The sequence below is a fragment of the Peromyscus californicus genome, unplaced genomic scaffold (assembly GCF_007827085.1).
Source record: "Peromyscus californicus insignis strain IS unplaced genomic scaffold, ASM782708v3 Scaffold_22__1_contigs__length_63687245, whole genome shotgun sequence".
NCBI lineage: Eukaryota > Metazoa > Chordata > Mammalia > Rodentia > Cricetidae > Peromyscus > Peromyscus californicus.
Window position 1 is genome coordinate 34,547,145 of NW_026294525.1, and position 14,237 is coordinate 34,561,381.

Sequence of the window (14,237 nt, forward strand, 5' to 3'; positions counted from 1 at the left end):
CATTTTTGTGGTTGTTGGAATGTCATCAATTCTAAATTAGTGATATATAAATCAAAACTAAATTCAATCTTTAATTTCACTCCTAGTGTGCTAATTGATTGATTAATGTGTGTGTGTGTGTGTGTGTGTGTGTGTGTGTGTGTGTGTGTGTGTGTGTATGTTTAGTTCATGATCAGTGTGAAATCTCTGGCTGGACATAGGACAAATACACTTTCAGGGAATCATGTTAGAAACTATAACCTGCATTCTCTTATGAACTAAATATCAAGATCCAACTTGTTTCTCTCCCAGAATGAAAAGCCTTCTAAGGCAGCTTTCAAACAAGCATGTTTTTTTGCACCACAAAACAAAACAAGAACCTTCCTCAATTCTTGTGTCCATTATGTGGCAGGAGAAGTTGAGATGTCTTAGTTTGAAAGGGGGACTCAGACAACAGTGGCACCAAAAACCCTGAACATTTGATTTTTCAACCTGTAGAAGTCATGGGAATGGAGGGCACAGACAAAAGGACCCATCTGCGTTGGGATCTGGTGATGGTTGCTCAAGACTTGCAAGCATAGTTACATGCAGGGCAGAGTTTCCAACTGTGCTATTGGGTCATTATTACAAATTAACATATTCATTACTCTAAATATTCTGCATCACATATTTGTTTTCAACATGCATTTCCTTTAACAGAACAAGCTGTTATAAGAGCCAGGAGTATAACATTCGAGAATGAATGCATAGGGTGTGAGTCTCATTTACAGACCTGTGCAGCCTCCTTCTTGGAAGTTGAAGTAGCCATGGGCACAGCGGTCACATTTCTTCCCTGCTACTCCAGGTTGGCACCAGCACTGCCCACTCTCTTCACAGTCAAATGATTTAGACCCAAAAGAATTACAGTTGCAGGGGACACATCCCCTTCCCAATTGCAGGCCAAAGGTTTCAGGCTGGTGAGGAAAAGGAAAGAAAATGTGTACATCTCAGCAAATGAGCTCATCCTGAAACAAGAAGCATGAAATCTAGAGAGCAGTGTGCAGTGAGGAACCCATGGGTCACCAGGCTCTCTGGTGGCATTGACAACTGTCTATTGTTTAGTGGGTAAATGTTGACAAAGTGAAAAGTACGGTTACTTAGAAATGTCATCAAAATTAATTATCAAAACAGACACTACGTTTTCTTTTATAGTTTCATAAGCCTTTCTATGATCTTCCTTGGTTCTAATAGTAATGTGAAGTAGATTCTGCATTACCTTGTTGGTTTTAATTTAAAAGTTTTACTCACGCTGGGTGAGTAAAGGCATGCGCCACTCATGCTGGTGGCGCATGCCTTTAATCCCAGCACTCGGGAGGCAGAGCCAGGCAGATCTCTGTGAGTTCGAGGCCAGCCTGGACTACAGAATGAGTTCCAGGAAAGGCGCAAAGCTACACAGAGAAACCGTGTCTCGAAAAACAAAAAACAAAAAAACAAAAAAAAATTTACTCACTTTACTGTTAATATACTAAACTGCTTGCTTTCAGATGTCATGAACTACCTATGCTTGGCTAAAATGCTTTCAGTATCATTGATCAGCATTCTAGTCATCAAAACTCATTAGTGAGAAAAGATCAATGCACTAGATTAGAAAGGTAAGGCCAGGCCTTTCAACCAAGTTTGAAACTGTAGATCCGGTATCTACCTGTAACCACATCATCTTCTCACCCAGCCGTATATTACTAGCTGTGAAGACGTTCTTGAAATACATGTTACCAGACCCAGGGTACCTATGATTAAAAACACTGGCAGATTCAGGAATCATCCCTACTACTAGAAAAATGAGAACCGTGTATCATACTTAAAGTACACCACTTTCTTTTATAAATATAAAGTATGTCACATTATTATGGCATTTTAATATGGAAAATTACTCTCCGTAATTACTTCTTTGTCAAAATAATTTGTATTTTGGAAAATTAGACTTCATAATTACTTCTTGGTAAAAATTAATCTTGCCATTTATTGGGAATCACCCAAAGAGAAATGAATAAGCTTCATTATATTTTTAATATTATTGTTAGCAGTATTAGAAATAAATTTGAGAAATTAAAATTATAATGAGAATTAGACTTAATATGACTAGCTAAGAATAGTTGTATTGTTTAAAATGTACAATGAGTTGATTGAATATGATAATTGTTAATTTCTACTGCTGGCTTTATTTTAAGTTCTATTTATAATTCAGATTTCATCATTTTAAAGTAGAAAGTAGGTAAGCATCGACAACAATGAATACTTTTGTAATTAAATTCACCTATACATATAAAGTAAAATTTAAACAGATTTAATTCATAAAAATCATTTCAATGTAAAATCCTTAACCTTAGAGACATTAGCAGATATTAGAACAATGACTAAATAACAAGCATGCTCATTACAAATTGTTTATCATAGCATATAATTATGGTGACACTCGAACCTTCACTGTTAGAGAAGGTACTGAATAAATTAAATTATAGTACATTCATGCTATCAAATGAGAAGCAATTAAGTAAAACCTATTTTGAAGCGGTTTTAATGATAGGAATACGTTTATGATCCAATACCACATAAAAATTCTAAAAAGCAGCACACACATGATCTAGATTGTGATTTCAATTACATAATGTACAATGACACACACATACGCACACATCCATCCAGATACACACACACAGCCACACACACATACACACCCAGACACACACACTCAGAAAAAAAAACACACACACACAGACACACACACATAGACACACAAACATCCATCCAGATACACACACACACACACAGACACATACACTCAGAAACACACACACACACACACACACACACACACACACACACACACATACACTCAGAAACACACACACACACACACACACACACACACACACACACACACACACACACACAGAAACACTTGGATTCCAAAAGAGTCTAGATGATAATGCACTTCAGGTTTTTTGGGAACAAAGCAGAGACTTCAATTTTATATACTATGGTTGTGAGTGTTGAGTGTATGATGTATATTTCTAGTGAGAGCATGTGTCCCGTGCAAGTAGAAGAACAGCTTTCATGAGCTGGTTCTCTCCTCCCACTGTGGACTCAAGGCTGGAACTCAGGGTTTCAGGCTTGTACAGCAGACACTTTTACCCTTAAGCCATCTCCCTGGCCTACTATATTTAAATTTTTAAAAAATATTTGATTATTGTTGTAAAATTTTCCATTTCTCACTGTATTTTAACTTTCTTCATATACTAACCCTGACTGCGAAGACAGGAATGTACAATCATCTTTATTTCCTGAATTGTCCACATTTAGCAAATATGCATATATATATATGGATAGATATACACTTTCCTTTAATGGACAAATCAAACAAATCTAAAATGGATTTCTAAATCACAGTTGTCATCAAAAAATTCCAAAGTTGATTATGTAAGGAAATATATAAAACAAACTGTTACTACAACAGTTTTCTAATATTTATATATTGTAGTTCAAATAAAGCTACTAAACTTCCTAATAGAATAATAAAATTTTAATATATTTGGTACTCAAAAACTGATTCCAAATTTCAAAGAAAACTTCTCTAATAAATAAATCTAAGGAACAAAGTCTGTAATTAGATTCCATGGAAACCCAAATACAAGAAAGAGTTCCCTTCCAGTCCTCACTAGAAGCCTGATGGCTCCTGTCGGTAACTCTCACTTGGGGCAGTAACAAAATCTAGTAGTTACATGTTGCTTCCTATGTGCCAAGCACTGTTCTCCAACTCTAACAAATCTGAATTCCCAGGACAACCCTCTCAGATAGCTGTACCTACCACCTCTTTTGTGCATAAGCACAGAAAAGTGAAATCTGAAGTTCCCACTGAGACACTCAGGCAATCCGTATCCTGAATTAGTCGGCATGGCTTCAGAGTCTGCACTTTGTTTTTAAGATTTATTTTTAATTGTGTGTGTGTGTGTGTGTGTGTGTGTGTGTGTGTGTGTGTGTGTGTGTCTGTATCTGTGTGAGTGTGTGCATGTGCTTCTGTGTGTCTCTGTGTGGATGTGTCTGCCTCTCTGTGTGTGTACATGCACATGAGTGCAAATGCTGGGGATTCCAGAAGAGGGTGTTAGATGCCCTAGAACTATGGTTACAGGTAGCTGGCTGTGAGCCACCCAATAGGGAAGAAATTGTTGAAAGTGAAAGTTTTCCTTACTTTGTGGCTGTTGTGCACTTAAAGAGGGAGTGTGTGTTCCTTGTGTTTGGAGTGTACATGAGCAAAACCTTTGTTAAAATGAAATATTAGGCTTTTGTTACCTCAATGCTCTTAATTCTCCAGAAAAAGTCACTCTTGTTACCTTGAGCTCCTTGCAACTAAATTTTTATTTGGTTTGTCCATAGACATGCTTTTAAAAATATTTTATTTTATGTGTATGAGCCATTTGCCTGCGTGTATGTGTGTGCAGCACATTGGTGCCTGGTGCCTGCAGAGGCCAGATGAGGGTGTTGGGTTCTCCAGAGCTGGAGTTGCAGATGATTGTGAGCTAAGTGTTGGGAACCAAACCTGCTTCCTCTGGAAGAGCAGTCAATGCTCTTAACTGCTAAGCCATCTCTCCAACCCCACAGCCATGCTTAATGGAAATTTATGCACTTGAATGCATTTTTAAAAGCATAAAATCACCATTTTTTAAGAGGCAAGGCTTTAGTCAGGCATTGTATAATTTCTGCATTTGCAATTTGCACACTTAGCGACCAGTTTGCACACTTAATGACAAAAATTATTTGGTAAGAGGTTTCCAAGCCACTTCAGCTACAGCCCAGGAACACAGCATGCCCACACAGCCATGCAGTGCCTACCGGCACAGGGGTCCGATAGGTTCCCCTGGGGCACCCGCTGGAACCGCTGGAACCCCACCTCCGAGGAGACCCCAGCACCCGCTGCGCTCTGTGTGGCTGCTCCTCGGGATGGTGCACCTGCCTGCTGAGGCTGCACTGTTTCCCTACAAAGCCTGATTTACAGATACATCTTCCCGTCATATCACACTGCGGTGACACAGAGCCCAGGGGACTGCAGTCACATAGCTCACAGATTCGCTTCGCTGAGTCCCACCACGTACTGAGCTTTAAAACCCAACAGAAGGAAAAACAAGGAAACAAAGCAGAATTGAGCATATGGTATTATTCAAGATGTAGAAGCAAGGATACTTTGAAACTTTCTACTAAAGGCCAGTATGACGTCTGAAAATTACTTGCTTGTTGTGAATAAAATGCATCTACATGACATGAGCCAAAATTGAGAGGCTGTCTTATGAAGGAACCTCAACACAGGTACACAGATACTGAAAACAACACTCAAATGGATGGGATATTTCATTTTAGCCATTCCTAATATTCCTAAAACTATATTGAAATTTTTCACGAAGTTGAATGCTTATTCATTGAAACTAACCTTTAAGCGACAGAACTTGTCACTTTGGTTGGAAGCAAAAGGAGTTGCACATTTTAACCTCCCCCAAGGTAAATTATTTTACTCCCCACAGACTAGAATTAAATCTATGCTGTCTGTTGAGTAAATACTTCAATTGCAGCAATTATTATACAAATTTGCATGTAGGAACACAGGTCAACCACAATGTGCAGCAAATTTTGTTCTCGTTGAGAAAATGCTTCACAGGTCAACTGCAATGTACAGCAAATTTTGTTCTAGTTGAGAAAATGCTTCACTGAGTATAGATATTCCATTTTCAGAAGTAAATAATTCTGACCCCTCTGTTCAATATATGTTTGAACTCCATCATCGAAAGCAGGTGAGGGTGGTCCTTACCTTGCACTCATCACAGCGCCTCCCTTGCACATTGGGTCTGCATTCACACTGCCCAGTTCTAATGTGACAAATCTCTGAGAAGGAGCCATTGGTGTTACAATGGCAGGCTGCAAAGACAAGACACGTGGCAAATGAGAATACGGTCCTACAAATTCCAAATAAGAGTCGAGTAGATCTTATCTGAAATGCTTGTGTTCAGAAGCATCTCAGACATGAGATATTTCTTAAGTCTTGGAATATTTTGCATAGACTTCTGTGGCTAAACATCACTAACCTAAAAATCCAAGATTTGAAGTGCTGCAAATCTGTTTGGGAGTTGTTAAAGAAAACTGTAGCCTATAGGAACATCAACACCTGACTTCAATATTAGGATGTCTTTAATTTGTTGAGTACTCTTTCAGACATTCTATTACATAATCCCTGCAACATCTCTACCTATCGAAGAGCACATGCTTGGCATGTCACACTAATAAAATACTAATACAATTGTTACTATAATCTTGAGACTGAAGATAAGGAAGTACAAAGAAGCAATAACGTATATGATGCCACATGCTTAGTAAGTGTTATGGCAAGTCCAAGAATCTGTTTGAGCCATGAAGTCCCCTGTTTCCTGGCTCAATGCTATTGAACCCCATTCATAGACACATTGGGGTAACATCTACTTGTTATAATCACATATATGAAATATAAAACCCTGGAAGGCTGAAGCAATTTTGAGAAATTTTCTATATCAATAGTCCTCTTGACATAGCATTAATGTCATTTTTAACAAAACATTTTTCAGTATGATGTTTATTTACTATGTGCAGTTTTTGTACTAAACTCCAATAAAAATGAATTTAAATGATTATATATCACCTTTATGCTATAAAAGCACATAAGAAAACAGAAACATGACTTTAAATATATTAGGAATGTAATATTATAATTGCTGAAACTCACTTTAATTTTACAAATTTTTATTCCATCTCCAAAGGTGGAGGAAATGCTTGCTTTAGTTATTCTTTTATCACTTTTGCATTAGAAGCATTTTATAAAGTTATTCTGAAACATTTAATAACTGAATAACTCTAAAACCTGTTTTATTTCTCTGATAGAGGTAGCAATTAATGGCTGACTCTGCTTATGACAAGCATATTTTTAATGGTATCCATAATTGCACTGATACCAGAATAAAATTGTGAGTGGAAGATGACATGGATTTATTCATACATGGCTTTGGCAAGTATGGTACAACATCACAGCCTATAAATACATTAAAAATATCTACTCTGTCATCTTCTGATATTATTCTGCTCATTTGGCTCCTGGTTCTATTTCTCTTAACCATTTTTCTAAAATTTGCTTGGCCCTCTTTCATCAAAGTTCGGCCTTCAGTGTCTACTAACTTGAGGCCATTAAGAAACCAGCCCAGTCAGTTGACCACTCCTTCTTCTCAGGCAAGAGCCCAAGGATAGTCTATAACTACAGTATAAGAACAAGATGAGAAAATATATCATCATTAAAAATTCACTTTCGCCGGGCGGTGGTGGCGCACACCTTTAATCCCAGCACTCGGGAGGCAGAGGCAGGCGGATCTCTGTGAGTTCAAGGCCAGCATGGACTACAAAGGGAGTTCCAGGAAAGACGCAAAACTACACAAAGAAACCCTGTCTCGAAAAACCGAAAAAAAAAAAAATCACTTTCAAGTGGATATGAGAATTGTTCTGCGTATTGCAACTTTAGATAAATTTCTTGTTTGCATAATACATAAGCTTTGCAAATTTCAAATTATTTAGAATCACTAACTCCCTGTTTTAAAAGTAGGAACTACAAAATTAAATTTACCACGAAGATGATGGTAACTGATTAATGTCTAAAGATAACATCTAAAAAGCAATAGATTTTGTAAGTATCTATAGAGAAATAGGACAAATAAAGATATTCATTCCTTGATACTAGAGAGATATTCATAAAAATTATCTTGAGAAAAATAAAGTACTGTTTTATTTGGAAATGTGTGTGTGTGTGTGTGTGTGTGTGTGTGTGTGTGTGTGTGTGTGTGTGTGTGTGTGTGTTCTTTAAGATGGTCCCATTGTGTAGGTTAGGCTGACCTAGATCTGTGATCCTCCTGCCTCAGCCTTCTGAATTCTGTGATTATAGTGCTTAGCACCTGGTTATGAACTCAATGAGGGATTACTCTCTATGCATAGAGGAGATATTATCACCCTGAAAAACATAAAAATATTCACTAAAATACTTTATAGACTTTAAATCAAATTATATGCTGAAGAACCTTAAAAATCATAACCAAACATAACCAAACCTATATTTCATGGCAAGTGTTACACAAACTGATGATGATTCTTTTTTTTTTTTTTTTTTTTCATTGTGGCTGTTTTCATGTTTTTCTGTTCTCATAGGAATTCATGCATGGATCATAATAAAATGAATGGAATGTCCTTAGCTTTGTGGAGGGAGTTATTAGAAGACATAAAAAGAAGTTATGAAATGGATAACTAGACCCAGAATTAGTGAGCCACCAATACAACTACCGCAGGGACCACTTGCAAAGACCGACAATGGAAGGTATCTCCATCATCCAGAGCTCACCACACCTCCTGTATGTGCTACATCCATTAATCTCCACAGAAAACTTATGACCCTTTGGATATGAGTAGCCATTCCTAGAGTCCCATAGTTAGAGACTAAATCTCCCAGGTATCCCGTGTGACCATAAGACATTCTTGTGTTCCTTGATATTTCACAGAAATGCCAAGTTCTATAGTGTTTAAAGTCACTCTGGTCTTGTGGGAAATTTTGTTTAGAAAGCCAATTTGTGATTTTAACAAATGCCAGTTACTCCAGAGAGTGATTTGTTTAACTTAACAAATAGTCATTCTGAAAGGACAGAAAGCTAACACCCAGTTCCTCAATTGAGGAGAGAAACATCTCTTCCTGAAGTAGGGTCACTGCTGTTTACACCAGAGATAACAGGCAGGGTTTCCTGTGGTGTCTGCAATTCTGCAGGTCCTGGGACCCACCTCAGCATCAAGTCTCTGCTTACATTAATTCAGCAGTAATGAACTATTATTGGTCTTACAGCTCTCTTCCTAAAGATTATATCAGTGAAGTGGATAACTGCCAATAAGCACCAGAACACTGATGGGGATTCATACTTTTGGACTTAATTCTCTTTTGCATATTGTGTTGTTATAAAACAATTGTAGTGTAAGACTGTATTCCGTACCACACTGTGTTGTATAGCTAAGTAGAAAAAGATTAGAGGAGGAATATGTTGTACCAAATTGCCCCAAACCTTTGAGTAGCGTTCTACAAATAATTCTGGCGCAAGAATTAATCACACAACTATCAGATGCCAGTGTGCAAAATCCTTGTCATGTTCTTACACTTGTTATGAAATACAAAGCTTATATTTCTGTAGTCTTCTTATGAAAGCAAAACCAATTAACACTGGCTGATAAGTACCATGTAATAATATGGACAGATGAATTTATTTTCATCAAATGATTAAGTTGATACTAATGAAAAAGGCCAAATAAACTGTGTCATTTCTAAATTCTTCTTTTCTGTTACAGATTTAAATTCATTTCTAAAATTTCATTGCTTATGTAAGCATAAATATGTATATAACTTGAAAATTAACATTTTGCAATATAAATACATTTTAAGAGGTTTACTCTGTTCATTACTACAAAGAAATATTTTGGAACATGCAGACTTTGTGTCTTCACCGGACATCCATCATCTGTGTATTACAGATAATTTCCTAGTTTCCAATCCCCACTCAAGAACTCATCAGCTTCTTTGAGGTATCATACATCAATTCTGTCAGGGACATCAATAGTTCAGGACTTACGTTGACAGTTCTTTGCATCAACTGCGTCTCCAAAATATCCATCAGCACAGAGCTCACAGTACCGGCCTGTTGTACCTGGCTTACATATCAGACAGGAGCCAGACAAGCTGTCACAGCTGCCAGGGATGGAGAAGTCAAGGTTGTCATTGCATTGGCATGGCTGACATGATCCTCCAGGTATGGAAGGTTGTCCAAAATAGCCTTCTGCACACCTAAGGTAATAATTTCCAACAGTGAGATTTTAGTGTGTGTGTGCATGGGCTGGGGTGGGGGAGTGGGACTCACGAAACCCACCCCACTCAATGTTTACATGTCCTTTATATTCCTCTGCCAGGATAATGGATTTTCCTCTTAAGCGCTCCTTTTCTCAAATGCAGAGTGATTAAAAAAATGCTTTTCTCTAACTGTGGTAAAGGTACAAGATGAAATCTGCCAGCTCCACTCATAATTAGATTACAGCAAAAAGTAAAATAAAAATCTTGTCACTGACATTGAAGATGGAACCAAAGCATAATAAGAAATCTGTGGCTGGCATTATGAAGGAATCTAAGTCCACACTGCAAAGCCTTTATAATGTAACAAATCATATGTCTCCAACTCCAACTGGCCATTTTCTGTCCACATATATAAGGTTCATATTTTTGTTGCTGCTGTTCTTACAGCAAGAACTTGCTACAAGGAAAAAAATGCAAATTCAACATTTATTGAAGGGAATTGTGACTCAGAAAATAATATTGTCGCTTCGCTAGGAGTTCTGGGTATCTCTGAATTAGTAAAGGATTTGCGAACATTTACATATAGATTAAGAGGCTGCTTTTCAATAAAGAGTCTTCATTCAGGAGAAATATAAGTAGGGAGGTCTGCCTATTACAGCATTGTGCTGTAGGGTGGGGCTGACTTGTGTGACCCAAATTCCTACCAGAGAATTCTAGGTCTTCATAAAATTAAAAACCAACCCCAAACTGTACATTTATTTGAAAAACAACATGTTTATCATTTATAAACTGGGGCATAGAAACTATTTATGAGTTATGTTACCCATTTTTTTCCCTGATGTACATATTTTAAAATGCTGCTCAATGGTTTGAAAGCCGAGATTTCCTATCTCAATTTGGCTTGGTCCCCTCAGTTACATTTTCTCATGCTTTGTATCAAAGAAGAAATGAAAGAGCATTGGAAGGTTGTGGCCACTCTACCTCTGTTATCTGTGGCATCTTATCAAATAAAATACTTTGCAGCATGGGTCAAGACTGAGAGAGAGCATGAGCACTGTACAAGAATATAATAATTTCATGGCATATAGTGCTTATGCTTTCCTTCTCAAACAAGGAAACATCTTAGAGAGAGACACTCTACCATTGGAAACATAAACGAGTTAACTTCAACATGGGACAGGAGAATGCATTAATCACATGACTAGGTCAAAGTTATTCATTTGATACCGATACACTGATCGTTCTAAGTTTTTTTTTTTTTTTTTTTTTTTTTTTTTTTTTTTTTTTTTTTTTTTTTTTTTTAAAGATTTATTTATTTATTATGTATACAGCATGTATGACAGCAGTCCAGAACAGGGCACCAGATCTCATTACAGATGGTTGTGAACCACCATGTGGTTGCTGGGAATTGAACTCAGGACCTCTGGAAGAGCAGTCGGTGCTTTTAACCTCTGAGCCATCTCTCCAGCCCCGTTCTAAGTTTTATAGAAGCTCTGTTAAGTGGGAATGTAATGTTGCAGGTTTGAGGTTTTATCATAATCTTTTAAGAGGTGTTTTAATTCTATCCACAAAATGGTTTATAAAATTATGAAAGCTGTATATTCAGAGATTAGAAGAATATTGCTACTATTATTGCCAATAATTACTTATTAATTCTCTATTATAGACCATGAAATAGCATCGTGACGCATAAAATTTCTTCACAATTCCTTCTGGAGTTTTTCTTTTAATAAATTAGAAGATAACTTTGAATTTTAACCTGATTTTTACCCTATTTGATCTTTAGCTATTATGATCATATCCACACATGCTCACATCTCATTTTACTTCTCCTAAGATTGCCTTTGGCCAATTAGAATAATAGGTTGTATACCAATCATTATCAAAGCCAACAAAAACCTTGTACTTTGATCTTGCTTCTTCCAAAATGTCTTATTGACCTCAGGAGAGATGGAATTATGTAATGAAGCATTAGATATTTTTTAACAAGTGTACCAATTATTAAGTCCCATATTCTCCTGGACTTAAAATATATATGCAGAAAAATATAATTAAAAAGAATAATTAAACATGTACCTGCAATTTTTCTTTCAGGACACATATAAAGAAAATGTGAATATACATGACAATTCATATACGACATGATTGAATTAGGAATCTTCCCTCCTCCAAGTGCACAGCCACATGTGAGCAACCCCTTAAACATTTAACCATTTGGTGTTTATTACTGATGTATGGGTGTATATATTAGACTTTAAAAAGAGCTAAAGAGGTCCCATTAGGGATTAAAACATATCCTAATGGTAGATAGTATCATACTATATGTCTATTACTAATAACAACAATTACTGTTAGTCAATATTATATCCCTGAAGGTTGCCCAGATTTTCGCTTTACCCAAACTAATTATAATGTAAAATCTCCAGCCCTCTCACTTTCATGGGGAAGGACAGTGAAGATCGTGAAAACCATTTTGTAGGGTTCTTTGTAAGATATGGAGACGTGTTGACTATTCCTTTTTGTATTTGTAATTTTCGTATTTCTCAAGTCAAATCATAATTGTTTGATAAAAGAACCTTTAAATGTAAACGTGAATTCAGGCTCCACAACAGTTCTGTAGCTGATACTTTGGGAACAATATCATTTATTATAGGAGGGGAAATGTGAATGAGGATGAATGGCAGAAGTAGAGACCAACAGTAATAGGAAAAAAATATAATAGAACCGATGGAACTTTTAATGCAATTTTCGGTTATCATCTTTGACCTAATTTTGCATCCTCTATCTTCCTAAAAAAAAAAACTTAAATAGAAAAGGAGAGAAATCAACAGAGCTATTTTACATCACACTAATATAAATAAGGCATACTATTATTCTACTGTCTAGGTCCAAGAAATATACATTTAAAAATCTAACCACAGAACAACTAGAGATGCATAAGAGTTAGAATCAATGTACAGAATCATCAAAGACCTTTTCAGGATGTGGAGCTGGATGTCAGTTACTGAACAGGTGCTAATGCCTGGTCCAAACGCGGAAGGACTGTAGTCATCTTGCGGAGAGAACTGCATCAGCAGTAGTCTAATGGGTTTGCCTAGGCTATGGTGCTGTATCCTTACTACTTCTCATTCAGCTAGATACTAGGCTAGCTGGCGAGCCCACAAGTTGCCTTTGCCAATCTGAAAGCAGTGCAGGGGCAGCAGGCCTAACCGGACACCTGAGCGCCGCACTGAGCCTGCACTGGCAAGAAGTGGTTCTTGGGCACAAAATCTGATGCTAGGTCCAAGCGCCAATCACTCTTGCTCCAAGTGCACAATCACATGAGCAGCCTCTAAAAACCTTGGCTGTCACAATTCTGACTGTGACAGGATTATTAAGAAGGAATAAGTGTCTCTCTGCAGCCAAGACCTAAGGACTGAAGATTGAGACTTGGGCAGAAAATGTCTGCAGCATTGTAATTGAAAGTGAGTGTACTTGGTTCAGATTAAGACCTCACTGAAGCAGAGAATATCTCAATGGTTTTTTGGAGTTGAAATTAAAAAAAAAAAAAAAGAACTTCATTTATATCTAACGTGAATCTTGTGGTTAAAATTTGGCAAATTTTAAATTTAAATTATTTAAATTTAAGTTAAATTCAAACTTTAATTTAAAATTTAAACTGAAATGTGTTGAATTTTCAAAATGTTAAGCCTTTGGAGTCAATTACCATCCATGTTTTCAATGGTTACCTGTGAGTACGCTTTGGGCTTCTCTCTTTTCTACTAGTGAGTTCTTAGTATTTGCCAGCTGGGGAGGAGATGGGGTTTAAGGAATCCATGATCACACCGTTGTTTCACCTTTTCCTGTAGAATTCTCTTAGTTAATGGGTCATGGTATTTCCCAGGGTCTCTGTTGTGTCATACGTTGCTGAAGTTACAGATGCTGAAAGTCAGTGTCACTGGCACTTAATTAGCGTTGTGTTCTTTATTTCAATTTTTCTTTGTCATCCAGTGCTCACTTGATCCCTTTATGCTTGTCACAGTGCCCTTTCTCTTTGCTTTTCTAAATACTAACAGCCTAGAATCTTAACAAAGCGACATGACAAATGTCTTCTCGATAGCCTAACTCTATTTCATCTGTGAAACTCTCCCTCAGCAAAGAAACGGCATGAGGGTTTGCAAGCTGCAGCTAGCAATTGGCGTCTCAAAGAACATCATTAATAGTCTGATACTTTTGTTGTATTTACGATTGTCATTACATTCCCTAGTTTTGTTGGTTGGCCGCTTTGCTTGTATTTTTCATTCCCTCTATCTAAGGAACAAATCCATCTTGTACTATATGCCCCAGTAAAGGAATCTGACAGGTAAGA

At 37.0% G+C, this 14,237-nt stretch overlaps 1 protein-coding gene across 1 annotated transcript in view; it reads right to left on the reverse strand.

Moving 5' to 3' along the window:
- The window catches only part of Lama2 (laminin subunit alpha 2), a 571,484-nt gene that overhangs the window by 207,355 nt on the left and 349,892 nt on the right, over positions 1 to 14,237 (reverse strand). Inside the window, exons 19-21 of the mRNA XM_052751249.1 lie at positions 9,675 to 9,886; positions 5,813 to 5,919; positions 752 to 932 (exon numbers count right to left, since the gene is read on the reverse strand). Of these exons, the coding sequence (XP_052607209.1) occupies positions 752 to 932; positions 5,813 to 5,919; positions 9,675 to 9,886 (500 nt within the window). The remainder of the gene's footprint in view (positions 1 to 751; positions 933 to 5,812; positions 5,920 to 9,674; positions 9,887 to 14,237) is intronic.